Source organism: Micropterus dolomieu, linkage group LG02, assembly GCF_021292245.1.
Source record: "Micropterus dolomieu isolate WLL.071019.BEF.003 ecotype Adirondacks linkage group LG02, ASM2129224v1, whole genome shotgun sequence".
Taxonomy (NCBI): Eukaryota; Metazoa; Chordata; class Actinopteri; order Centrarchiformes; family Centrarchidae; genus Micropterus; species Micropterus dolomieu.
The window spans coordinates 31,319,307-31,344,077 of record NC_060151.1 but is presented as its reverse complement, the minus strand read 5'-3'; the positions used below and the strand labels follow the sequence as shown (position 1 = coordinate 31,344,077).

Below are 24,771 nucleotides of genomic sequence, written 5' to 3'. Positions count from 1 at the left end.
TGATGCTGGAAAAGTGCATCACAGGATCCATAGAAACTTCTGAATGTTGTCCATCTGTGTGAGCATTTTGTTCAATTCATATTTCAGAAATGTTACCTAAATACTTGTCACATGATTAAGTCTTGTCTTCTTATTGTAATCAAATCACATTTAAAGACTAACAAAATCTAGAATATACAATCTCTCAAAAGTGAGTACACCCTCACATTGTTGTAAATATCTGATTATGTTTTCATGTGACAACACTGAAGAAATGACTCTTTGCTATAATGTAAAGTAGTGAGTGTGCAGCTTGTATAACAATGTAAATTTGCTGTCCCCTCAAAATAACACATCACACAGTCAATGTCTAAACCGCTGGCAACAAAAGTGAGTGTAACTAAGTAAGTGAAAATGTCCTAATTGGGCCCAAAGTGTCAATATTTTGTGGGGCCACTATTATTTTCCAGCGCTGCTTTAACCCTCCTGGGCCTGGAGTTCAGCAGAGCTTCACAGGTTGGCTCTGGAGTCCTCTTCCTCTCCTCCATGACGACGATGTTAGAGACCTTGAGCTCCTCCACCTTCTGTTGGAGCCCACAGATGCTCAGTAGGGTTCAGGTCAGTCCGTCACCTTTACCCTCAGCTTCTTTAGCGAGGCAGTGGTCGTCTCGGAGGTGTGTTTGGGGTCGTTATCGTGCTGGAATATTGTCTGTTGGCCTGTTCTGCGGTCATGGCCAGCGTGCTGCAGCTCAGTTTCAGGCGTCGGCCATCTTTATGTAAATGCTCCGTACTTTCTAGTCTTTTCGACCACTCAAAGCGCTTTTACGTCACTACATCTGTCACACACATTCAAACGGAAACTAACACTGGCGGAACAGCCACCAGGGACAATTCGGGGTTCAGTATCTTGACACTTCGAGACGCAACCAGGGGGAGCCAGGGATTGAACCGCCGACCTTCCGATTAACGGCCAACCCGCTCTACCTCCTGAGCCACAGCCGCCCCTGTTATGTAGAGCAACAGTCTGCCAGGTCTTCTCTTGATTGATTGGTTTATAAAACATCAGAAAATGTCATGAAATGTGTCGTTTTGTCCCAGCAGCAGGATGAACCCCCAAAATATTGATTTTACCAAAATTAAAAGTATTCTATCATATTTGAGAACCTGGATTCATCAGTAATTTGGCATTTCTGAAGAGGCACAGATCAATAACTTCATCAGAATCTCGGCTGGCTGCATCATTATTTAATAAGCACGTTAACGGTCCTGGAGGGACGTCAGCGAATCGCCACTTGACCCGGATCAGCGGGGCGCGTGCTCCTCGCTTATTCATTCATTTATCTTACTACACCGAGCGCGTGGAGCTAAAAAAAACACCCGGGGGGGGGGCACGCGCACAACACAACGAGCGCGAGGTGGTGATGCTGTAACAATGTGTCGCGCGCGTACCCGCTCGTGGAACTGAGGTGAATCGGTGCTGCGCGCGACGCTGAGAACTATACCCACCTACTACCGTTGCCGTAGTTACCGACATACCCGCCCGAGCGGGTGTGTGTGTGTGCACGAGCGGCCAGTGGGCAGGCAGGAAGGAAGGAGGGAGGAAAGCAGGGAAGGAAGGAGGGAGCGGAATTAGTCAGTGATAGAGGGGAGGAGAGGAGGAGAGGCGGCGGGTTCTTCTGCCGAGGTGGACGTGGCGGGTCCGGCGGAGTTTAGTTACAAGTGATCCGAGGCGGACGGACAGCCATGAACCGGACCACCCGCAGGTAACGTACCGCTCCCCGCCGTTGTTACCCGCCTGCTCGGCTCCGGTGAGCTCCTTTTCTTCTCGCCGCTCGGTTTCCTGCCTGGCTGCTGCTTCTTCTGTCTGACAGATTCCACATTTCATAATTTGACACAGTTGGTTTCTTTGGTGCTGCGGCCTCCCGCCGCTCCCCGCTGCGCCCGGACAGCCGGAGCACCGCGGCTCCCCCCCCCCCCGCCGCCTGCCTCCTCTCCCCGCTTCACTCTCACTTTCTCCCCCCCGTGCTAACACCAGCTAGCCCGGCTAGTTAGCTTAGCGGGCTGCAAACGACGTTAGTGTGATAAACAAGATGGCCACTGCTGGCTAGCGGTGCTAGCTAGCTGTACATGGCATCTTGCCCCGTCTTTGTATCGCGGCTCTAACGCGGGGTGAAACGCATTTTATTGGCTCAGTCACGCAGAGTTTCGACTCTCGGAGCAAGAATCCACGAAACTTGAAACTTCGCTCGCACAAACGGGAGATGCGGTGTTAGTGAGGAGCGGACGGAGACATCCTGAGACACAAATCACCGCCAGATTGTGCGCAGGCTGCGTGGCGAGTTCTAACGGCTACCTGCGTGTTTGAGGACACAGGTAAGAAGTTTGCGTTGAGCTGGCGGGAGGCTGCGGCCTGTCTGTGTTTGGGGGGGAAAGTGCTCGCTTTAGTACTCTCACGGTAACCGGAACTCATACCAGCCTCCTCCAAACTTTTCTGTGCGCGTGCGCGTGTAGCGGTGGCAGTAACGTTAGTTATTTGTGCCCACGCGGACTGTTGACACGCGGGGGGTCAGAGCAGGTCTGCGGCGCTCACCTGTGCGGTTCCTCAGGTGTGAGGCCGAACACTGTAAAACTAGAGGAAACTGTTACCTGTCAAGCCTGCCAGAGACCAGATGCAGCGGCTCCAGGGTGGGGGTCTCATTGTTATTGAGTGGAGTCGAGTCCTGGTTTCCTGGAGTACTGAACAAGTCACCCAGTGCTCCTCGCCACATGCAACACTTTAATATATTTACAGGGCCCAACATTAAACGTTTTTGCTACTGGCCCTCCTCCAAAAGATGTAAATTAATCAGTGTTACAACAAAACCAAAGACTTTATAAGTTATGTTACTTTGTTGACATGTTTAACCGTTTAATAAATACATCCTGGATATAAAAAAAAAAATGTAATCAGTTCAAATTATACAAAATGAAAAGGTAACCGTAAACAAAACAACTTACTTTTACAACAGAACATGCTAACAAACGCGCACATGACCTGCGCTCTCTCCTGCCTATATCAGATGGTTAGAGACCTGTCAATCAGCTTGTAGCCCCGCCCTGAAGCCCCCCCTCTAAACGGGACCATAATTTACTAAATGAACATCACGCTGTGTTGAAGAAGGCTTGAAACTAGCGACTGAGACCAGAAACTCATCAGGAAAGTGTTTACTGAGGGAATAAATCAGCTGACAAGTAGAAACATTTTCTCATAGACTTCTATACAATCACACTTCTTTCTGCAGCCGCTGGAGTCGCCCCCTGCTGGCTGACAGAGTGCTGTGCGTGGAATCCTCACTAAAAGTGTACGTACGTGCGCCCAAAAGCATATGGCGTATGGCAAAAAATATTCACTTACAAAAACCGTGCGTACGCACACCTGTAAGCAAGTTCCCTTTATAAATCACAATCAACTTTAAATGTGGCGCGTGAGAGCGAGCTTCCTGTCCTGTAGATGTTCAGTGAAACGGCCCTCATTAATATTAATACGTCCTGACTGCAGAAAGAAAAGGAGGCTAATTCCGATGGAAAAGCTACAAAACGAAATTTAACTCATTGAGACACTGACGTTCCTTTAGGTGAAGCTGAAGTTGTTTGGTGGGTAAAAAACTGGGGCACCGGAGCTCCATCCTTTTGTAACCGATCTGCAGGAAGGGGCCTCCCTCCTGAATATTGACGTCGCTGGCTGGAGGTCGACACACAGGCGGGATGACCCACGTACTAATCTGGACTCCCCTGTTTGAAAAGAAAACAAAAGACGTCACCCTTGTGTTTAAACATTTATTTACACAAACGGTCTACTCACTTAACGAGGCTGCTGATGAGTTAAAAGAAATATAACTTGTTGTAAATGACGTGTTTTTACAAGCGGCGCATCACATCCACACGCTGGCGCAGCGTTTGGCTCGAAAAGGCAACAAACATCTGATAACAATAGGCAGTTTTAAACTATGCACTCGTGTTTGCTCCACTGACTCTTTGAAAATGGCATTGATTGTGATTTATAAAGAGAACGTTACTTACATGTGCGTAGGCACGGTTTTATGAGTCTGAATATTTTTTTGCTGTACGCCATTTTTGGCTTTTGGGCGCACGTGCACTTTTAGTGAGGATTATACGCACAGTTTTATAAATGAGGCCCCCGGAGGTTGGCGAGGGCGGTCTCTATACCGCCAGTGGTTTGAGATTTTTATTTTGAAAAACAAAACCGTTACTGATGATTGAAATGGATCATGTTGACCTTTTCAGACGGTCCCTAACTCCTCCTACAGTAACAGCAGCGTTGGACAAACTGCATCGTCATCTTTGGTGATTTTGAGTCGATCCAAACTGTGAAACGTCCGCCTGAATTAGATCTCCAACCAGGACGGGACAATAAAACAATAACAATAATTATCGCATTATAATCTTTTTCAATAACGATATAACAAATGTTCAATAAACATTCAGTATTATTCACCTGAATCATTCACGTATTAGGACTTATATTTTTTTTTATTGAGATGCTTATTTTGTTGAAGGGGGAAAAGGACTGAAAAAAGATTTTACTAAATGTTACGCATATTTTATCATAATAGTTTTGAGTGTTCTACCTTTGGCATCAAGTGTTTGACCATAAAGAAGAGTTTAAACCACAATTAACCATCAGGTTTCTTCAACTTTCACTCAGGACCAAAATCAGCCTTTAAACTCAAAAGAAATAACAATTTGATTCTAATCATGAGAATTATCTATCGAAAGATATGAAACTTTTTATGGTGAGAACATTTTTTCGCTTTGACGAGGAGCTGTTGAAGGAAACGGCCGTGAAAACAGACCAATGTTAATTATTAACGTAACTTCAGCCCGGGTTTCGACGAGCCGGAGCTGCAGCTGTACTTATCGTAATCCTTTCCATTATTATTATAATTATAATTTATGTATTTCTACATTTATTTACATCAACTGTATGTTTGTCTACATGTTGCACTTTATCTCCAAAGTTTGTATTTGGCAGAATATCTTTTTTAAATCAATTAAAGGTACTGAAACAAATGTGTATGACATAAAAAGGCAAGTTATTAATTTGGCCAATAAAAAATGTGTTTGGCAGTTGAGCTGTGTTATATTAAATGTGGCGCCCTGGCCTTCTGCTGACCCCGGTGGTTTAAAGTGTATCTGGTCATCTAGAGCGGAGGTCAAACTTGAAAGTTATTTAAAAATAAATCTTAAGACCCAATCTTTTAGTTTAGCATTTTCCTCCAGTTATTTTTTTATTGATCTTAATATTTCTCTTCTTTCATGTCTTTTTTAAAAATATTTTAATTTATATTTTTACTGGTATTTGTAGTTCTCATTGTGTTTTCTTAGCTTCCAGTCACGTCGCAGTGCAGGCTCTTAAAGCTTGAACTTGAACACCGTGTTCTGGCAGCTTGTGTTGTTGTTTTGCAGGAAAGGTGTTTCACAAATAAAGTCTGATTGATTCTACAGACTTCAGAAAACATGTTTGATCTGTCTCCACAGGCTGGTCCCAGTCAGGTGTGCGTGGTGACGCCCGCAGGACATCTCGCTTGTTGGTTTTCCAGAAGAGACGCTCAGGGACGCGTCCCCTACCTGCCGGCTCCCCCCCTCTCAGGACGGGTAGATTTCTTCAGAGGAGGGAGGGAGGACTCAGGGAGGAGGAGGAGGAGGAGGAGGAGGAGGAGGAAGAGGAAGGAGGTGGACCTTTTTATAACCTCAGTGATACTAAAGGTGCTGAACCAGAGTGAGGCGAGGAGGGTTAGCTCCGCCCCTCACCATGACAGACTTAGAGACTGAGTGTTTGAGCCTCGGCCTACCCTCCGAGTGCGGCTCCCCGCCCCCGCCTCTGGACCCCTCCCTGCAGGTGGACTGCGGCGCGGGGCACGGCACTTCGGCCCAGTCTTTGGCCCTCCTCTCCTCCGACTGTCCCACGGCCACGCTCAGCTCGCTGGCGGCGGAGATCGCAGAGCCGCTGGTGATGCTGCCGTGTGTGAAGAGCGAGCCGGAGGACGGAGACCTGGAGCCCATCCGGACCGTGGACCTGTCCGAGATCCAGCCGCTGTCGACCGCCGAGCTGGGGCAGGACCAGATCAAGATGGAGATCAGCGGCCTCGACTACATCAAGTCGGAGCATCACGGCAGCCACCACCTGGGCCACTTCCACCACGCCGACGTCCCAGAGCTGGACTACAAGTCGCACTACGAGCCCAGCTCCGTGTTTGACTACATCTCCCAGGTAAAGAGGGTCGCAGGTAGATCCGGATGGGTGTTCAGAACAGTTAAAGGGCACACGTCGGTCCAGAACAGGGAGCCAGGGGGTCAGACTGAGGTCTGAGGCTCCGTCCACACTCCCACGGTTTGGTTTTAAAACTCACACCTTCTGCTACGTTTGAACCTCCCGTCCAGACTAAAACGTTGAAGTTTGAAAACGCCGCCGATCCCGTTTTGGTTTTAAACTCCGGGGTTCCTGTTTACACCGGCACGCACGTGCTCAGTGCACATAAACGGTCATATGACGTGCGTTCTCTGTAGTTTTAAAACAGACAGAGATCTGTTCTGATACACAGCTGAAACACTGGCGAGGACTGCGATTGTTTTAAAACTCGTAGTAGTGTGACGGTGGCCTGAGCAAGAAGACATGTTTTAATATCTGTTGCGGCTCAACGCTACGTGAACGGCCCTGTAAACCATCAGTCTGTTAACACACTCACAACCACAGCCAGAGTGAACATCAGCTGATCCATCGTTAGGCGCGGGGTGCTACTGTGGATCAGGCACTCACACAAAACCTGTTAACCTCTGACCTCTGATTAAACACATGACGGCCAGCTGCTGAACTTCTAAATCAGAAACACACTGTGGGCCTCTGCCCGCTGAAACGGTCTCTGAAACCTCCAGAAAGACTAAAAACAGCTGCTTAATAAATGAAAACAGACTCACTTTGTCTTGATGTGAAGGAAACGGATCCCAAAGTGTTTCCATCAATGCACTTTTATGCTCTTTATATATTATAACTGTTCAGTGACACAGCGTTGTGCTGCCCTTTCTCTTCCTACTGATGGCTGTATTTTGAGTTTTGACCCTTTGGGGTTGCTGTAGCTGGTCTGTGTGGAGTGCAGAAGCAGCAGATCAAGACAGTGAAGCTATTTTATTTCACACAGAGCTCAGGAAACATGCGCTTTAAAGATTTGCAAAGTGTGTCACTCGGGATGTTCAGCATGTGAAGTTTATGTTAAGATTGTATTATCGCGATGCTAATGTCAGTTAGCACGTTAATGGAGATTCCCATTATACGTTAGCATTGAGCTAACCATCGAAGCGCTATTTTTTGTTATTAATATTATGTAACGATATGATGGGCTGCAATATCGATACAGTATCATGGAAAAATGTACAACGATATATTGTCACATCCCTATCTGTGAATATAATCCAGTTATTCTTATTTCCATCCTGTACAGACGCCTTATTTTGAAAACCGGACGTGTTTCCTCCTCGCGCTAAATCCATCCAGTCCGACCCAGTTTGATAAATAATGTTGTCTGTGGTTCTCGTACGGCGTAACATGAAGACTTCACACAGGGTACCCGCGGGCTCTTAAAAGTATTAAAGTCTTAAATTTCATTACCAAGGTCTTAAATTTCTTCTTGTCCTTTCGTAGGATTAAATTAAACAAACACTTTGTGTGTGTGAGACTTCATAATTTACTCCGTTTGGTGTGACTCAGCACAGGTAACGTTCCTGTTTACGTCAGCGTTCAGCTTCACGCTCTGGACTGCGGCGTGTTCGCCGTGCGCGAGCTCTGACATCCGGCTCTGTCATTCTTAATCAATGGTGATAAATGATTCAAAGTATATATTTTATGAACGTTTAGAGTCTTTAATATTTTAATACACTCAGTAGAAGTACCATTCCTTGACATTCAGTAAATATGTGGTGGTAACGCCGTTTGATCAATGAGCACAGCAAAGAGGTGGACGCGTAATTCGGCAGATCAAATTTTGTAGGCTACCTGCTGAGATTTGCATCCACCTCTTTTCTCAGCATAAATTACCGTTAGCACCTGCGAGGTGCGTGCAATTCTCGGCAGGCAGGCAGAGTTCGGCACCAGTCACTCTGTGGCGAGCGCTAATGGGACAGCGGAGCCCGAAGACCCGCTGCAGGTTCCTGGTCAGTTAATGTCACAGCAGCAACGGAGAGACAGGTGTGTGAAGACGCGTTGCGCCGCTGTTGTAGGCTAACGTTATGTGAATGGAAACTTTAAACTTACATCACTCGGATGCGCCGATCACGAGAACGAGAGAAAAACAACTCCTTATCCCCGCTGCTTTCGAGCCAATACTATATAATACTGTATTTCAAGCAGCCTTTAGATGCTTTACAAAAACAGGACAGGACGAATAATCACTGAAGCAACTGGTATTTTATTACTTTACCTTATCTAGCCAAGGTGCAACTCATAGTGCACAATGTGTTTGTATTTTTGATTTCACCCCTTAAGAGTTCTTAGTGCACAAATATTGTATTCATTTCATAGTTGTCATTAACGCTGTGGACACTGGGGACGTGTCTCCTTCACTTTTGTTTTTAAAGCATTTGTTAAATATGTTCTGAAAATGGCTTGCAACAAGAAATGTTAAAAAAACAAATGAAAATACTTTGAGAAAGGTTTATTTGCACAATAAGAAAACCTGCAATGCAATTTAAAGATAAAAGAAACAAAAGTTTCTTAAGCAAAAAAACAAGCTCCAGGGTCCTCATGTCCACGCTTTGTTTCTGGTTCGCAACCTCTACTTCTTGTTGATCACAGCCGTGCGTAACATTAACTTCTGACGAAAGCACACATTGCAGAGCCTGGTTCATTCGCTCCAATATAGTTGATGGAAACACGGCTAATAACAAACCTCAGAGAGAACGGGATCGGTTAAAACGGAGAGAAGATGTTTTCAAAGGGCGCCGTTAAAAGCCAGATTATACTTTGAGGATCCATGCGGCCGTAAAGGTTCAGCGCTATGCATTTATGACCGTCTGTGCTGTCGGGTGTCCAGTCCTGAGACTCTGATCCTGCTGAGCTCATTAACTGACGCCTGCAAATCCTTTTAAACAAACACCCTGCTTACAGCTGAACTGACTCTCCCAGCTCAGACTTCTTTTAGCTTCTCTAAACAGGATGTGAATGGAACCCTTCCTGACGGTCCGGGGGGGATCAGGCGGCGTTCAGCTTGGTTCGCACGGTCAGCAGCTCCGGGTGTTTGTGGAGGATCAGACACGTATCTCATTCCACATTTCATAAAGGGCGTACGTCATTTAAAGAACAACACACGCCTGCTGGTGTTTAATTGACCATCTGTTGTGATAGACGAGCGATCGGTGGCATATCTGGCATTTTTTGTTTGTGGGACTCTTCGACAAAGTGCATCACTTAACAAATCTGAGGTAGAACATTCAAAACTACTATGATAAAATATTTTTCAACAAATATGACTAGTAAATCTTTTTTCAGTCCCTTTTCCTCAACAAAATAAATATTCTTATAGAAAAATTAAAGGTTAATTTATCTGTGATTCAAATTAATTAAACCAAATATTTATTGATGTATTAAACATTTATTATCTTGATATTGAAGGAAATTGATTAATTATCATTATTGTTTTATTGCCCAGCTCTAGTTTGTGGGATTCCCCCGGAGCAGCTGCCGCTACAAGAACGCGTTTTCGACCGTCTAGAGTGTTTTAGACGGACGCTCGACAACGTGCTTCTCCGTGAGCTTCACTGCAGCCCGGCTGCTCTCCACAAATACGTGAAGCCAAAGTATCCCGGAGCCTTGAGGGCAGCGCCGCGAATCCTGTTTACTTTCTGTCTCCACGCAAGCACGGCACGTTATCGGCACGAGGACACGTAGCCCCCTTAAAATGTATTTTCTTCATCGCCGTCGTGTTAAAAGTAATTTCGGCCCCGCTGCTGTCATCTAACGTTATAACGTTTCATATTTTCTCTTTATTTAACGGCCACGCATGAATGTGTGAATCGTTTCAGTTGTTTTCTTTGCGCCACACTGCTGCAGAAATAGATTTTATTATCACACTGCATTACTCAATAATGAAATAAATCCACGTCAGAAACATTTGAAGTTGTAAGTAAAGTGGTTAAAGTTATTGTCTGTTATTGTTATTATCACATCTCATCAGTGACGTGGATTCAAGATCTGCTGCTATTATTCTAATGTGCCTCATCAGGATGACTGGATAAAATATTGATTTATTGATTAGACATGTTTTTGATATTTATTTTGGATAATAACATTTTTTTCTTTAGAATACACAGTTAGTGGTTTAAATTAATCGACTTGAAAAATAATCGTCACGTTCAGCCCTGTTGGGATGTTCTTGGGAGTTTGTTTGTCAGTAGACGATTCCCTTTCTGTTCGACCACGCTAGGGCTGAAACGATTACCGGTTTAACGGCAAACCAACCTACAGTTATTATTACTCTAGACATTTTAATGGCCTTGATAACCGGGTTTGGTTACGATTATAAACTCACGGCAAACAGCGTCCAGCATCAACCAAAGTCACGCGTGTGCAGTAACGTGCAACGTGGGTTTGTTTGGGTCGGTGATGCAATTTGTGTGAATAGTTGATACTTTAATGTAAGTAAAAGTCCTGCATTCAAACCATACCAAAGTAAAAGTACTCGCGTTGCAGGAAAATGATAAAAATAAACTCGTAAGTGTTGAAGGAGTTCGTCGTCGTGACTTTACTGAGAGCACAAAGTGTTTCTTCTTCTTCTAGATGTGTTCTGTCTGAAGGACTGAGTATGGAAACGTGGTCTAAGCGCTCTTTCTCTGTGTTGCAGGTGACGGACACTCTGGAGTACATAAAGTCAGACCACCACGTGGACCTGCAGTGTTACTACACAGAGTCGGGCGCCATGTCCACCCACCTGCCGCACAACGGCCTGGAGTCCATCCACATGGCCGAGCTCCGCACCGAGCTCAACAAGCTGCGACCCGACGCCCTGCTGATGGACGGCATGGGCAAACTGGACCCTGAGTTTGCAGGGGGGGCGCTGTACGAGCTGCAGCCGGCCGAGCACGGGAAGACTGCGGCCGACATGGCGGCGGCAATGACCGGGCAGGGAGGAGGCGGTAGCCTGGTCATCACGACCAAAACCCAAAGCCCGACTGTGAGGAAACCTCGTAACATGCAGGGGGAGAAACCCTTCTCCTGCACGCAGTGCGGGAAGAACTTCAGCACGCTGGGAAACCTGAAAACCCACCAGCGCATCCACACCGGGGAGCGGCCCTACACCTGCTCGCAGTGCGGCAAGAGCTTCGGCCAGGCGGGAAACCTCAAACGACACCAGCTCATCCACACGGGCCAGAAGCCGTACGTGTGCGCTCACTGTCCGAAGGGCTTCACCAAGGCCGACGACCTGCGATCGCACCAGCGGCTGCACACCGGCGAGCGTCCGTTCATCTGCCTCACCTGCGGGAAGAGCTTCGGCCAGTCGAAGGAGCTGAAGGCTCACCAGCTGAGCCACACGGGCGAGAGGCCGTTCTGTTGCCAGCACTGCGGCAAGAGCTTCAGCAAGGAGACCAGCTACCGCAACCACGTGCAGATCCACACAGGCGAGAAGCCCTTCACCTGCTCGCAGTGCGGGAAGACTTTCAGCAACTCGGGCGTGTTAAAAACCCACGAGAAGATCCACTCGGGCGAGCGGCCGTTCGGCTGCACGCAGTGCGGGAAGAGCTTCGGACGCCTCGGCCACCTGAAGGCTCACCAGCAGATCCACACGGGGGAGCGGCCGTACGCCTGCCCCCACTGCGCCAAGACTTTCAGCCAGTCGGGTCACCTCAAAGCACACGAGCAGATCCACAAGCGGGAGCGAGTGGACACGGCGAGCAGCAGCAGCAGCAGCAGCAGCAGCAGCAGTGTGGGCAGTGACAGTAGCTAAAATAAACTCCATACCCTTTAACCTCGCGGAAAAACAAAGTATTATTCCTCTTTTTTATAAATACTATATATAAATTTTTTTCCTTATGAATTTTTTCTTACATTTTCATACCTTTTGTGCTCTTTTGCATTATATCTGTGGGCCGGGTGGACTCTGACTGATTTGCTCTTATGCAAGTGTCTGTGTGTACATGTACTGTGTGTGTGGGTGGCTGTGATACCGAGGGGCTTGTAGATAATCTTCAAACTGGTCTGTCTGAGCTGTCTCGAGTCCCAGTACTTATTTTGGAGTACTTACTGATACACAAGCACAAATACTTCAGTAACAAAGTTTGAGTACTTCATTTAGTTTTTTACTGAAACAGACCAGCAGCTGATGAACCAGAGCCCCGTTTACTGAACGCTCCGGCGTTTCCTGAAGCAGTACTTCAGAGCAAGTACGTGTTCCCGATGTCTGTGGCGACGGGGACACTTCAGAGTAAAGTGGCGAATGTACCTGAAGGAATACATAAATCCCACAGTGTAGACGTCAGGAATGTTTTATACTTTTTATACTTCAAGCTTAAAGTTCGGTCTTATCTGGATAAAATCCGGACTTCGTTTAACAAACTTCAGATCCGCCACAGGTCTGATCACAACCCGTCCTTGTTTTCTCAGCTACACGTAAATCAGGTCGACCCTCCAGTTGGAGTTTAAGAAGTCCAACGGCGATGTATTACATAAATACATGATGGAAATAATCAATCTTGATACGGATCCCTTGGATTTGTTTCTTTTTTTTTAAGAATTGTGAACCAGATGCTTTGTCCCTGGGGGGCAGTTGGTCTTGCAGAAAGACATAGATGCAGCGTACAGAGGGTACAAGAAATAGACATCAGATACATACTGAGCGTAACGCTTTACAGGGAAAAACCCGGGAAAAGCTGCACAGTTTCTAAGCTCAAAGCTAGTTTTAACATGTCAGCCGACATAAACGCACAAGCCCATTTATCTGTCATGCTCTAATGGTGATCCACACCAGAAGAAGAACTTAAACTTAGCAGTTAATTAGAACAAAAAGCAACAACAACGAGCAGTTATGGTTCATAAAATATTGATGAATGTGTGTCGTCAGTTGTAGGAGTTGTCATTATTTGTGTCAACGGTCAAAAAACGCACACGCCCGAGAGTAAAAAGTAAAAGCGGTAAACTCTTAATGCCAAAGGAGATTCACATACTAGGTTCTAAATAAAGTTTGTTACGTTGCCAAATAAACGGTCATCCCTCATGTTACACCCGACACGAGGCCACGGCGCCAGCGTTCGTGGTTAAAGGACAGAATTAAACGTGCAGCTTCTGAATCTCATGCGATGGTTTCTTTATGAGATGGCGTGAAGTTCAGATGCTTTTGGGAAACGGCTGTTTGTCTTCAGAAGATTAAACTCGGTGCGTTCGGTGAACAGGGCTGTGGTTCCATTACTCAGCGTGTCGACAGCAGTTAAAAGTACTTTTGCCAACCGTGTGTGGGTACTTATTTTTGAGTACTTGCTGCCAGTTTACTAGTATTTTCCTTACAGGTGTGGGTACTAGCAGGTGCACGCTCTTTCTGTATAGTTAAAACAAATCTGATATAATTTTTATATTTTGTATTGACCAGTATTGTTTTGTTGTTGATGATAATCTGCTGATGACATTCCTTTAAAATCATTCCAGTATCGTCACAAGATAAAGGACCAAACTCATCAGCACAAAGGAACCTCCCCTATCCCCCCGTCCAGATCGCTCACTGTGTACAAATCTATTGATTATGTCCTTACTTACTAAAAAATAAAGAGAAAATGGGGGAAAAAAACAGAAGTGAAAAAGTGATGCAGCATCTTGTACTGGAAAATGAATTATTAAAGAAACTAATGACACGTCCGGCTCCGTCTCGGGTTTGTTTTTAGACCGGCGCCGAAAGGTGGTGTATTTATTAAAATCTGTGTACTGTTGTTGTGAATGTGACAGGAAGTGATGATGCAGCGTCACCGTTCAAGGTACGAACCAAAGAAATAACATTATTTGTAAAGTGAGACAGTTTAACTAACACTCAGCTTGTTTATTTGTTTTTTTTTGTAGAATCCTCTTGTTTCCTGGCCGATCCGAGGATGCAGCCCACGACTTTAAGACCCGACCCAACTAAACCCGTGTTGCCGCCAACTTTGAAACAAAATCCAACCTGAGACCTTCGTCCCTAACTGAGCAGGCCAACTCAGCAGTCGGACACGCTGGGTGTGATTATTTAATTATTCACGTTTATTCTTTTGACAGATGCTTTTGTCCAAACCTACAAACAAGTGAGGCACAAATCCAAACCTCAGAGCTTCGACGCTCACTTCCTGTTCCACCTGAGAAACGGGGCAGCAGGTGCCTGAAGCAACGAGTGCAGAGTTACTTTTTTTAAAAATTGTAAGATGTAAGAAAATAGTGAAATGTGGCCGTTACAGTATTGATAACTCATTTCATTGACTCTGCATGCAGACGACTGGCTCAGTCTGAGGGCGGATGCACCAGCTACAGATATCCGGACTGATACGGACTAAAATATGTGATTGGGTATCGTGACGCGGCGGCCGATCTATTCAATTACACGCGGTCTACATGATGCGTCGGTAGACCCAAACATTCTGCTAGGAGCGCCAACATAGCATGGAGGGAGCTAAAATCAAGGGGTCAGCAGTTTGGAGGTCTTTCACGGTGGCTTCTACTTGCAGTATCTGCAGCGCCAGTGTTTGGAGGTGTGGCAGCAAAATGTAACACAACCAACTTAAGCAGCCAAAGAAGCTTTGAGTGTCGTTCTCACAGCGAGGAAGCCATCATGCAGCTTATTCATTTTACACTGGTATCGGATCGGTACTCTGCATCGTCCGGTACCTGAAGCCCGGGTATCTGATATAGGGTCTGAAAAAGTCGGATCCGTGCATCTCTTATTAACAGAGAGAATAACATTTGATGTAAAGCTGCAAATTCAGTCAGTATTTTATTGTATTCTTGTCTGTCGATAAATTTGCTGCTGTGAAAATGTGTCATTGAATGCAAATTAGTACCAAAATTGTGAGACTTGAGTAGTTTGACACAATCGCCTGTACAACATTCCCCTCAGACGTACAAACCTGTACGACCGTCTTTTGTTACGACACAGCAACTGATCCGTCGATGAAGGCTGTGAGTTGAAAGCTCTGGGGGGGGAAAAAAGCTCTTAAGTGAACCTACTTTACAACTTATGCATCCAGTTTGACAAGAAAAAACCTCAATACGTTTCCGGAGCTTTCAGCCGCATGTTGAGGCCTTCCTCAGCAGGTCGGCTGAGAAGACCGTGAGATGTGGTTCAAAGCTTTGGAAACATGGAAAGTTGGACCTTCTGTAAAACTGCGGTTTGCGAGGTTTGAAATTAACCTTCATGTTGAATTCTATATCAAGCCCTTTCTTCAGAAACATTCGACACTTTTCATTGAGGTTTTTTGAGTTTTATTCCTTGAAGCAACAGACAGTTTGTCGCCACACCAGTGAAGTTCCCCCCGACCCAGACTATCAAGGAAGGTTACATTTCCCCTCACAAATCCAGTCTTCACTGATCGGGGTTTTAGTTACAGCAGAAAACGAGCGAAAGTTGACAGATGAAGGCAGATTCTTGATGAAGAGGGGAAACACTGTTATAGGTTGAGATCAGGCTCCTCCCCTCCGGATCAGATGGATGTGGGATTGGTCTCAGGTGGCTTCCTCCAGCTTGAAGTCCTTTTCCTTGACCTCTTCGTTGTAGACTTTTATGATGGCTTTTTTGGTGGTGGTGGTGGTGGAGACGGTGTGATCGGAGGAGGAGAGTAAAGATCTGAGAGAGAGAGAGGTGGGGAAGTGAGAGAAATTGAAACGCTCTGATGTTATTTAATTACTCTGGTTTTAATGTTTGGTATAGGCAATGACTGATGATAAAACTTTAATTTGAGACTGTGAATCGACTCTCTGATCTCCTCTTACCCGACGCCCTCTCCGTCCAGCAGCTTCCTGTACTGAGCGATCTCCATCTCTAGTCTGGTCTTGATGTCCAGCAGCATCTGGTACTCTTGTCCCTGTCTCTCCAGTTCGGACCTGAGCTGCATCAGCTGTTCCTCCATACTGCCCACCTGCACACGGTCACACAGGTAGACTGTGTCAGAGCGGACGCTAAGTGCAGCTAACAGACTTTAACGTGATGCCGGCAGTCTGAAATGCTCACCTGCATCTGGAATCCGTTCAACTGCATACCGTAGCGGCTCTGGACTTCGCCCAGTTGGGCTTCAAGAGACCCTTTCTACAGGGAGACAGAGTTAGAAGACAGACAATGGACCACTGGACGACCGGGTCTATGCAGTAATACATAATGAGATGCTTAACAAAACAGTCTGGACGGGGACATCCTGATAGTCAACGTCTGTGCAGAGACAGCTGGGAGACATTGTCTGTCTGGGACACCTGGGACTCGTCGTCGTCTGTAAAGGGACCCGTGAGAGTCTACAGGGGCGCCTGGCACTTGTCATTGTCTCTATGGGTACATCATAGTCTATACAGGGACACCTGGGGGGGAGTCCTTGTCTCTATAGATACGTCATTGTCTGTCAGGGACCCCTGGGAGATGGGGACACCTGGGTGTCATCATAGTCTGTCAGCGACACCTGGGACTCGTTATTGTCTTTACGGGTACCTCCATAGTCTGTCAGCGACACCTGGGACTCGTTATTGTCTTTACGGGTACCTCATAGTCTGTCAGCGACACCTGGGACTCGTTATTGTCTTTACGGGTACCTCATAGTCTGTCAGCGACACCTGGGACTCGTTATTGTCTTTACGGGTACCTCATTGTCTGTCAGCGACACCTGGGACTCGTTATTGTCTTTACGGGTACCTCATTGTCTGTCAGCGACACCTGGGACTCGTTATTGTCTTTACGGGTACCTCATTGTCTGTCAGCGACACCTGGGACTCGTTATTGTCTTTACGGGTACCTCATAGTCTGTCAGCGACACCTGGGACTCGTCGTCGTCTGTACAGGTACATCATAGCATGACAAGGATGAGGTATTTGCTTCTCTATTCTTGGCCTGCTAACCTTACTCTATAACATCATTCTTTCTAATCAACACTTTAATGTAATTTGTGTTCAGATACAGTTTTGTATCCCCTGGTTCCACTCCTGTGCGGTGACTCGTGTTCGTCGGCCTTTCATGCTTTCCAGTTATCACTTCTTTTTTACAGACTTGAGAGTTAAATGCAGTTAAAACAAGTACATAGTCCTCTACGTCCAACTGCGTCTCTGACTATTCTGTTTTCAGAACTTTCAATCAGGCTGCTGGCACTTATAAATCAGAAATGTGGCTTCACATCGAGCTCAAATGTTAAAGCTCCCAAACTGCCTGTAAATGTTACTTGTTCCCTGATCTCTCTTGTAGGAGAGATGTTGATCTCTACGCAAAGTATCAAGTGGCTACAGCTTCAAAACAATATATATTATGTTTAACTATTGGTGCCATTAAAACAGAACAAACTTTTAAAAAGATCACGCCTTGATCAAGGGCCACTACATGCTAACTTTGTTGTAAAGTTAGCATAAGGTGGCGCTGTGGCCTCACCATGCTGAGCTGCGCCTGGAGCTCGATCTCCAGAGCCTGAAGCTGACTCTTCACCTCCTTCACCTCAGAGGATGTCGTTTTCAGCGTCATCTCTGTGGTCGCCACCTCCTGCATGATCTCCTCCGACTTAGAGAAGAAGAAGAGGACGTCACCAAGATGCATAAAGGTAAACATACAGGTTTGCAGATGTACTTCTTTACGGTGTTTTCTCTCTCACCTTGGTCTGGTACCAGCTCTCCAGCTCTTTGCGGTTCTTGGCGGCGATGCCCTCGTAGTGTTCTCTGATTTCCTCCATGACCTTACTGAGGTCAACCTGAGGACCGGCGTCCACCTCCACGTTCACCTGGCCGCTCATCTCACCTCGCATGGACAGCAGGTCCTGCAGCAGGAAGGGGGGCTGAGGTCAGTCAGGTGACAACACGAGGGGACGACCCAATCCCAAGCTCTTATTGCTGCCAAATCATCAGGTAAACCCTTTCTGTAAGTCTGCAGACTTTGACTGGGGGAACTACACAGTTCATAGCGTTGTGACGTTACTCGGCGAAGCCCGGAGGTGTTACAAAAAAGGTAAACGAACAAACAAAGTCAAGTCCTGAACCCACAATTGTACGTAACGTGTTTTAGGTAACGTGCTATGTTGCGAAATGCTGTCCCATTACACCATTTTGTGCCCTTGCAGCCTCTCGCACTCACCAGGTGACTTCAACTAAGTCTGTGAGGGTTTAGGATGGAGGTTGGGATTGGGCCGATTGGTTTGAAAAGTGGCTGTTAGCTGCATGACTGAAGCTGTAAAGGTTAGGCTGCGTGGTCCAATAATATTTGGGATTAAAAACAAGAAAAGTAGAATGATCGGCTCTCAGGTAACATACGTTACCTCCTCGTGGTTCTTCTTCATGGACTCCAGCTCGTCCTTTAGGCTTTCGATCTGCATGGTCAGGTCGCCCTTGGCCGCGCCCAGTTCTCCCAGCAGCATCTTCAGCCCGGCGATGTCCGCCTCCACCGACTGACGCATCGACAGCTCGTTCTCAAACCTGCACAGAGTTCATCATGGGATCAAAACTTCAGGTGTGTGGATGTGTTGAAAACATTTCTAGTTGTCTAAATGAAATCTGGGTGTAAACTTTCCCAACACTAGGACTTCACAAAGACTTAAGCAAGATTTAAAATTGTTTACAGCCTTGAAAGGCTTTCAGATAAAGTCAGTTTCCAAGAATTGATTTAAAAGATGCTACAGAGTTAGCTAGACTGAGACATTCAAGTATGTTTGTGGAGCTATTCTCTTTGCTGCGCTTTCACAAGCTTTAACCAATCACAGGGTTAAAGTGCTTCGTTTGGTTAAAAGTTTGAAATGTTTAAAGATAATTTTTCAAACACAAAATAATAAATTTTATGATGTTTGCAGGGGAGGTTTTGTGTAATTTTCTAGAAGACAGTAATTCCACCTTGCAGCCAGCAGAGGGAGTGATGCTGCTGGTAATAACACCTGCTGTCAGGTGGAGACCCGGTTTGTCTCTTTGTATCTTTAGTTCAGCTGAATAACAGAAAAGTTTATCACCATCACGACTTAGTTTTTACTTTGCATAGATTTTGTGTGGCTGATAATTGTTGTTCTTGTGTTGCAGCAGAGGACGAAAGAAGACAAAGAGTTACTGACTTGACTCTGAAGTCGTCCTGAGCCAGCTTGGCGTTGTCGATGCTCAGCATGACTGTTCCTCTGAGGACGATGGCGTCCTGGATCTGAAAACACACCGACACAAAGAAGAAGTTGTATCACCAGATCAGTCCTGCATCTGCAACAACACACACCAACACACACCACCGGACGCCAGTGGATGGAAAGAGCAACTTTTATTTAATTAATTTATGTGTCAAAGATGCAGCAGCATGAATATACTGAGCAGGTCTGGTGAGCAGAAATATTCTTCATGCGCACATTAAAGTAGAACAGAACAGAGTAAAAGCTTAAGTGGAAATAAAGCAGGTATAATGTTCAAATTACAAAGTATGAGCGATTTAATAAACCAAAAAATGTGTTACAAATTTCAAACGTAGAAATACAGATTATAAAGAAAAATGAACATAAAATAATCCAAGATAAGAATTAAAAATGTTTTTTAGGTAGTGTTATGATTTAAAGACACGGGTTTTTAGGAAAACATTGGTGCTGCGGTGAAATATGAAACGTCAAACTGTTCATGTCGTCTGAAGCATTTCTAAATCAGACCAGAGTTTTTAAGGCGTGGCAGCTTCACCTGGATCAGGCGTGGTCGACATCCGTCTGATTCACTTCTCACTTTGCTTCTTTTAACTTTCTATAATTATTATTTATGGAAGACGAGAGATGCCATCATTATCGTTAAAAAAATATTTTGCTGTCTTCTCTTTTCAGAGAAAATGATTTTCCTTTCAGTCGACAGCAATCTAATTGTCCCTCTGACACAAAATCAGCCCCGTGCAGGGAGACACTGAAATGAAATCGGAGCTGCTTTTACACCTGGATGGAGACTGCTTCAGGGCGTCTGTGTGCAGCAGCTGGAGTTTTTGAGGCGTGGCCGCCTCACCTGGATCTCTTACACACAGGTGGGGTCGACCTATTTTGATTCAGAGACATCCATCCAGTCACTGAGAGCCCCGTTTACTTCTCACTGCCTCAAACATTCACATTTATGAAGCCAAAACGACCGTGCTTGCGGTTATGTTATTTTATCTTTGATGCGCTAATTATCTCATTATCTCCCGAGATACATAACCGGTTATTAGAGGAAGAAGAAGAATGTATTACTTCTACTGTTATTGTATTTATTTAGTGTTTAGATTTTGTATTTTCCTTCTGGAAAGGATTTTGTCTTTTGTTTGTGATGTTGAACTAGGTCTGTCTTTTGTTTTACTAAAGTTACGAGCTGTTATTATGTTAGAGATTAGGCAGAAGTTTTGTCTTCTGTACAGTTATGTTCTCCTTTGATATTGCTTTGTGAAACACGTGGATAAAAGAAGACCACAGACCACAGCTAGAATTAGACACACCACCCCGTTTCCCATGCTGCCCCTCTTCCTCACCTTGCCCTGCAGATCTGCGATGGTAGCGAAGAAGTGGCTGTAGTCCCTGGCCTCGGGGCTGACCTGGCTCTCCACAAACTGCCTGATCTTCAGCTCCAGCTCGCTGTTGGTCTTCTCCAGAGCCGCCACCTTGGCCAGGTAGGTGGCCAGGCGGTCGTTCAGGTTCTGCATGGTGAACTTCTCGTTGCCGATGAGGCTGTCGTCCGCAGACGCCCCTCCACCAAAGCCTCCTCCGAAACCTGCGCCGCCGCCGCCGAATCCTCCGCCGCCACCACTACCGAAACCTGCTCCTGCTCCACCACCGAAGCCGTAGCCTGCACCTGCCCCGCCACCTAAGCCGTAGCCACCGCCACCTCCAGCAGCAGAGAAGCTCCTGCTGGCCTGGGAGACCCTGACACCACCACCTCCAGCTCCTCCCACCACACTGAATGAACTCATGCCTTTGCCGTAGGATGCTCGCCCCATGCCCAGGCCGTAGCTGCCGCCACCACCGCCACTGTTCATCATGCTGCTTCGAGCGGAGAACATCGTAGTCATGATGATGGAGTAAGAATCAGAGGAGGTGTCTGTCGGTCTTCTCCAGCGGAGGGAGGAGTAGCGAAGTGAGGAGAGACGGATGAGTTTTCTCCTTTTAAAGGTGCTCAGGTGGGCTGAGCTGCAGGTGAGGGGCAGGGTCCACAGTCCACACCCCCCCCCAGAGGTGGAACGTAACTCGGTGCTTCCACTCCTGTGCTGTACGCTGTGATTTTGAGGTACTTGTGCTTTTTTTGATTATTTGTTTTTATTCCATTTTTTGCAACCTGCTACTCTACAACGCTTCAGAAAGAAATGGTTTTCCTGCAGTGTGCAAAGAATTCAGTTACATCATGGAACTGGTTCTGTCGTGTTTCCTGCAGCTCAGATATGTTGCAAAAATGAGATCCATCATTGCACCTGGAGAGAAGAGTCCTGCCTTCATAACCTCCCAGTTAGATGTGCACTTAATAAATCAGCTTGTTTCTGCTGAAGGTCCGCTCACATTACTTCATTTTAACATCAATAGGTTCACAGTTAGTCAGTTTTACTTACTACACCTCAAACCAAACTCTGATCCGATGGAGACTAAGCTTCTGTTAGCGTGTCCTCTGACCTGAATGTGGTTTTTAACCACATTTTGTTAGAACAGCTGATTAAATTAATATTTTTAATCTTGTTTTAAGAATTAATCTTCATAGCTTGTCTTATTTTGCATTAATTATGGAAACATATTTTGCATCTAACTTACATCGTTGTCCTTTTATTTAATTACAAGTTTGTGTCTTACTTTGTGACCACTTCTCAGTATCCCTAAGAACTCTAATTGTTATTAGGGATTATATTTCTTACAATTAAAATAAAGTGTATTATTATTATCACATTTATCTCACTGCTGCAGTTACTGGTTTCTTTCTAGATTAAGATTTTACATAAATGATCGTTCAAGATAAATTCAGTGGTTTCAAACCTTTTTTCCCCCAAGTCGAGGCCAACAAGTCACCTGACGGCCCCTTACTTTTAACTACATTAGGCTGATAATACTTCTGTACTTTTACTGCTGAGAACTTTTCTGCATGAAGTTGAGACTGTGTGCTTTTACTAAGTAGGATTTTGGGAACTTGACTTGTAATGAAGTGTTTTTGTTTCTTTGTTACTCAGAGGTGGAAGAAATATTCAGATCTTTTACTTAAGTAAAAGTTGCAATAACAGTGTAAAAACACTCCTGCTGTTTGTCTGTAAAAGAAAAAAAAAAAGTCCTCCATAAAATTTTTAAAAGTTCGAGCGGAGAACATCGTAGGCTCACAATGTACTTAAGTAGTAACTCATCACGCAGTATAATGGATGTTAGGCCGTATTACTGAATAATATATGTTGATTCTTTGCTGTATTGATTGGTGGCCTACTTGAGTAAATGCACAGTTACTTGTTTCCAAATTCTGTGTACTTTTAAAGATATAAATACTTGTTGCACCCCTCCTCTCATGGCTCTGGGCTGTGTGATATGTGAACCAAGTATCTCGTTACTGCTGGCAGTTTTTTTCCTCTGAGTACAAAGAGCTCACTGAGCAGCAGCAGTGACTCAAACGCCTCCTGGCACCGAGCGCTCACCTGTCTGAAAATGTCCTTCTTTAGGTGTACACGCTGTGAGAAAACGCCCCTGGCTGACGGCGAGAGTGTTGGTTTGTTGTGTCGTCATGGCGACCAGCGAGTGTGCTTTAGTTGTTTTGTTAACTGTTTGAACTCTGGGCTTTTTGACTTTTGCTCCCTTCACTTGTGTGAGCCCGGTACATCCAGGATAAATCTGAGTTACTCCTAAATCCCACCCCTTTGCTCGTACTTGTACTATACATGTAGAGACAGCCGTGGAGGAAGAAGTGCTCCAAGTAGAAATACCGTAGTCTAGAGATACTGTTACAAGTAAAAGTACAGAAGTATTCTCAGTGAAATGTACTGGAAGTAAAAGCTGAACTCTGAAATTTAACTCTTCGTTCTGGTCCACATGTTTAACCCCGGTCAAATAAGAGGATCTGGATCCTGCAGCAGAATAGAATAGCAGAGAGTACACTTTATTTTCCCCAAGGGGACATTTGTTTTGGGCGCGGTACTACAACCTGTTGCTTCATAAAACAAACATGTACAAGAAAACCCAACGTATCTAATAATAAAAAAAATCAAGATAAAATTGTCTGTAAATCATGATAAGATCAACAACACATCAGACATTTTTGAGTTCACATACAACACGGCATCTTGAAAAGTGCTGGAAGCAAAAGTGCTGGTGCATTTATTGCAATTTGCTCTAATGTGAAAGGATCTATTGTTATTCAGCAGCGTGATATGTTCATTTGGATGAGTGACAAATTGGTTTGATTTATATTTTGGCACGTGGAATCTTCTCCCTGACGGCAGACGTTCAGCAAAGCAGCAACCACTTCACCTTCAGCTGACGTTCAGAGCGTCCTGCACAGCAATCAGTTGATATTTTCTGAATGCTAAAATTGAATGAATTATGTTTTTACTTGTGCAGCTGCAGCAGAGCCCCCCAGGTGAGGAGCAGGATGAGGTTAATGAACATGCTGAAGATTCAATAAGGGATTTTAAAGGATTTGATGGGAGGCAATTGAACCCTAAATCTACATGTTCTAGGCCAGTTTTTTTTTTTAGTTTCAAGTATGACATAACTTGAATTTTAGGGGGCTTTAACACCTGAAAGTCTGCACCAAGGTCTGAACCAAAATTCATGTTTTGATACACTTTTATATCTTCGTTAGTTTTGGTTTGGTTTCATGCTGCAGTTCTGCAACCGCAATAAGGGACTTTACATGACACACTTGAGTCCTGTCGTCGTCATCTATGTGGGCTGCGTCTCCCTGTACTTCACATTGATTGGTTTATTAAGCAGTTCCGCGGGTGTTTGTTTGACAAGAATGAATGAATGAATAAAAAATGAACATATGCATATTTGCCACTATATTATTACGACATTACTACCTGCAGCGCCAATTTATAGGCCTACTGAAGGCTAGTTCAGATTCCCAATTTAACGTCCTCTTTGTGCGAACATTATAACGCGGCTGACAGAAGACAGGAAGCAATCCTTCTGCACCTCCGTTTCAGGAGAAACCAAAGATATATGTGGCAGTGTGCTTCTATAGTGGCTGTCTGTTTGAAAAGATGAGCCACGGGGGCGGCTGTGGCTCAGGAGGTAGAGCGGGTTAGCCGTTATTCGGAAGGTCAGCGGTTCAATCCCTGGCTCCCCCTGGTTGCAGTGTCCTTGGGCAAGATACTGAACCCCGAATTGCCCCTGGCGGCTGTTCCGCCAGTGTATGAGTGAGTGTGAATGTTAGTTTCCGTTTGAGCACTTAGGCTCAGTGTATGAATGTGTGTGACTGGTGAATGCAGATGTAGTGTAAAGACTAGAAAGGCGCTATACAAGTACAGAGCATTTACATTTTACATCTGTCACATTTGTTTGTTTCCGGTTTACACATCAACCGCCAAACTTCCTGTAAATAGTGTGAAAGTCCGAACCATCCAAAAAATGCATTCACACCAGAATGCTGAATGTTTGATCCGGACCGAGACTACCTCTTTTCATCTGACCAAATTT

General features: G+C 45.3%; 2 protein-coding genes across 5 annotated transcripts in view; one reads left to right on the top strand and one right to left on the bottom strand.

The window, feature by feature from the left end:
• si:dkeyp-113d7.1 (uncharacterized protein LOC407709 homolog) overlaps window positions 1–13,863 on the top strand; it is a 14,379-nt gene extending 516 nt beyond the window's left edge. The window contains exons 1-4 of one of the 4 annotated variants that reach the window (XM_046038551.1): window positions 1,510–1,742; window positions 5,518–6,250; window positions 10,869–12,007; window positions 13,661–13,863. In XM_046038551.1, the coding sequence (XP_045894507.1) occupies window positions 5,792–6,250; window positions 10,869–11,969 (1,560 nt within the window). In that variant the 5' untranslated portion in view covers window positions 1,510–1,742; window positions 5,518–5,791 and the 3' untranslated portion in view covers window positions 11,970–12,007; window positions 13,661–13,863. Of the gene's footprint in view, window positions 1–1,509; window positions 1,743–2,017; window positions 2,353–5,517; window positions 6,251–10,868 lie in introns of those variants that run through there. The other 3 variants (XM_046038528.1, XM_046038537.1, XM_046038544.1) reach the window with 3 other exon arrangements.
• A 1,574-nt stretch (window positions 13,864–15,437) lies between these two features.
• On the bottom strand, window positions 15,438–21,253 carry LOC123962437 (keratin, type I cytoskeletal 13-like). The gene is made up of 8 exons (XM_046038565.1): window positions 20,646–21,253; window positions 19,243–19,325; window positions 18,463–18,619; window positions 17,806–17,967; window positions 17,589–17,714; window positions 16,200–16,274; window positions 15,962–16,107; window positions 15,438–15,815 (listed from the first exon to the last, which is right to left on the bottom strand). The coding sequence occupies exons 1-8, from the start codon at window positions 21,180–21,182 to the stop codon at window positions 15,695–15,697; spliced, it is 1,407 nt and encodes a 468-aa protein (XP_045894521.1). The 5' UTR covers window positions 21,183–21,253; the 3' UTR covers window positions 15,438–15,694.
• Between the last annotated feature and the right edge of the window lie 3,518 nt (window positions 21,254–24,771).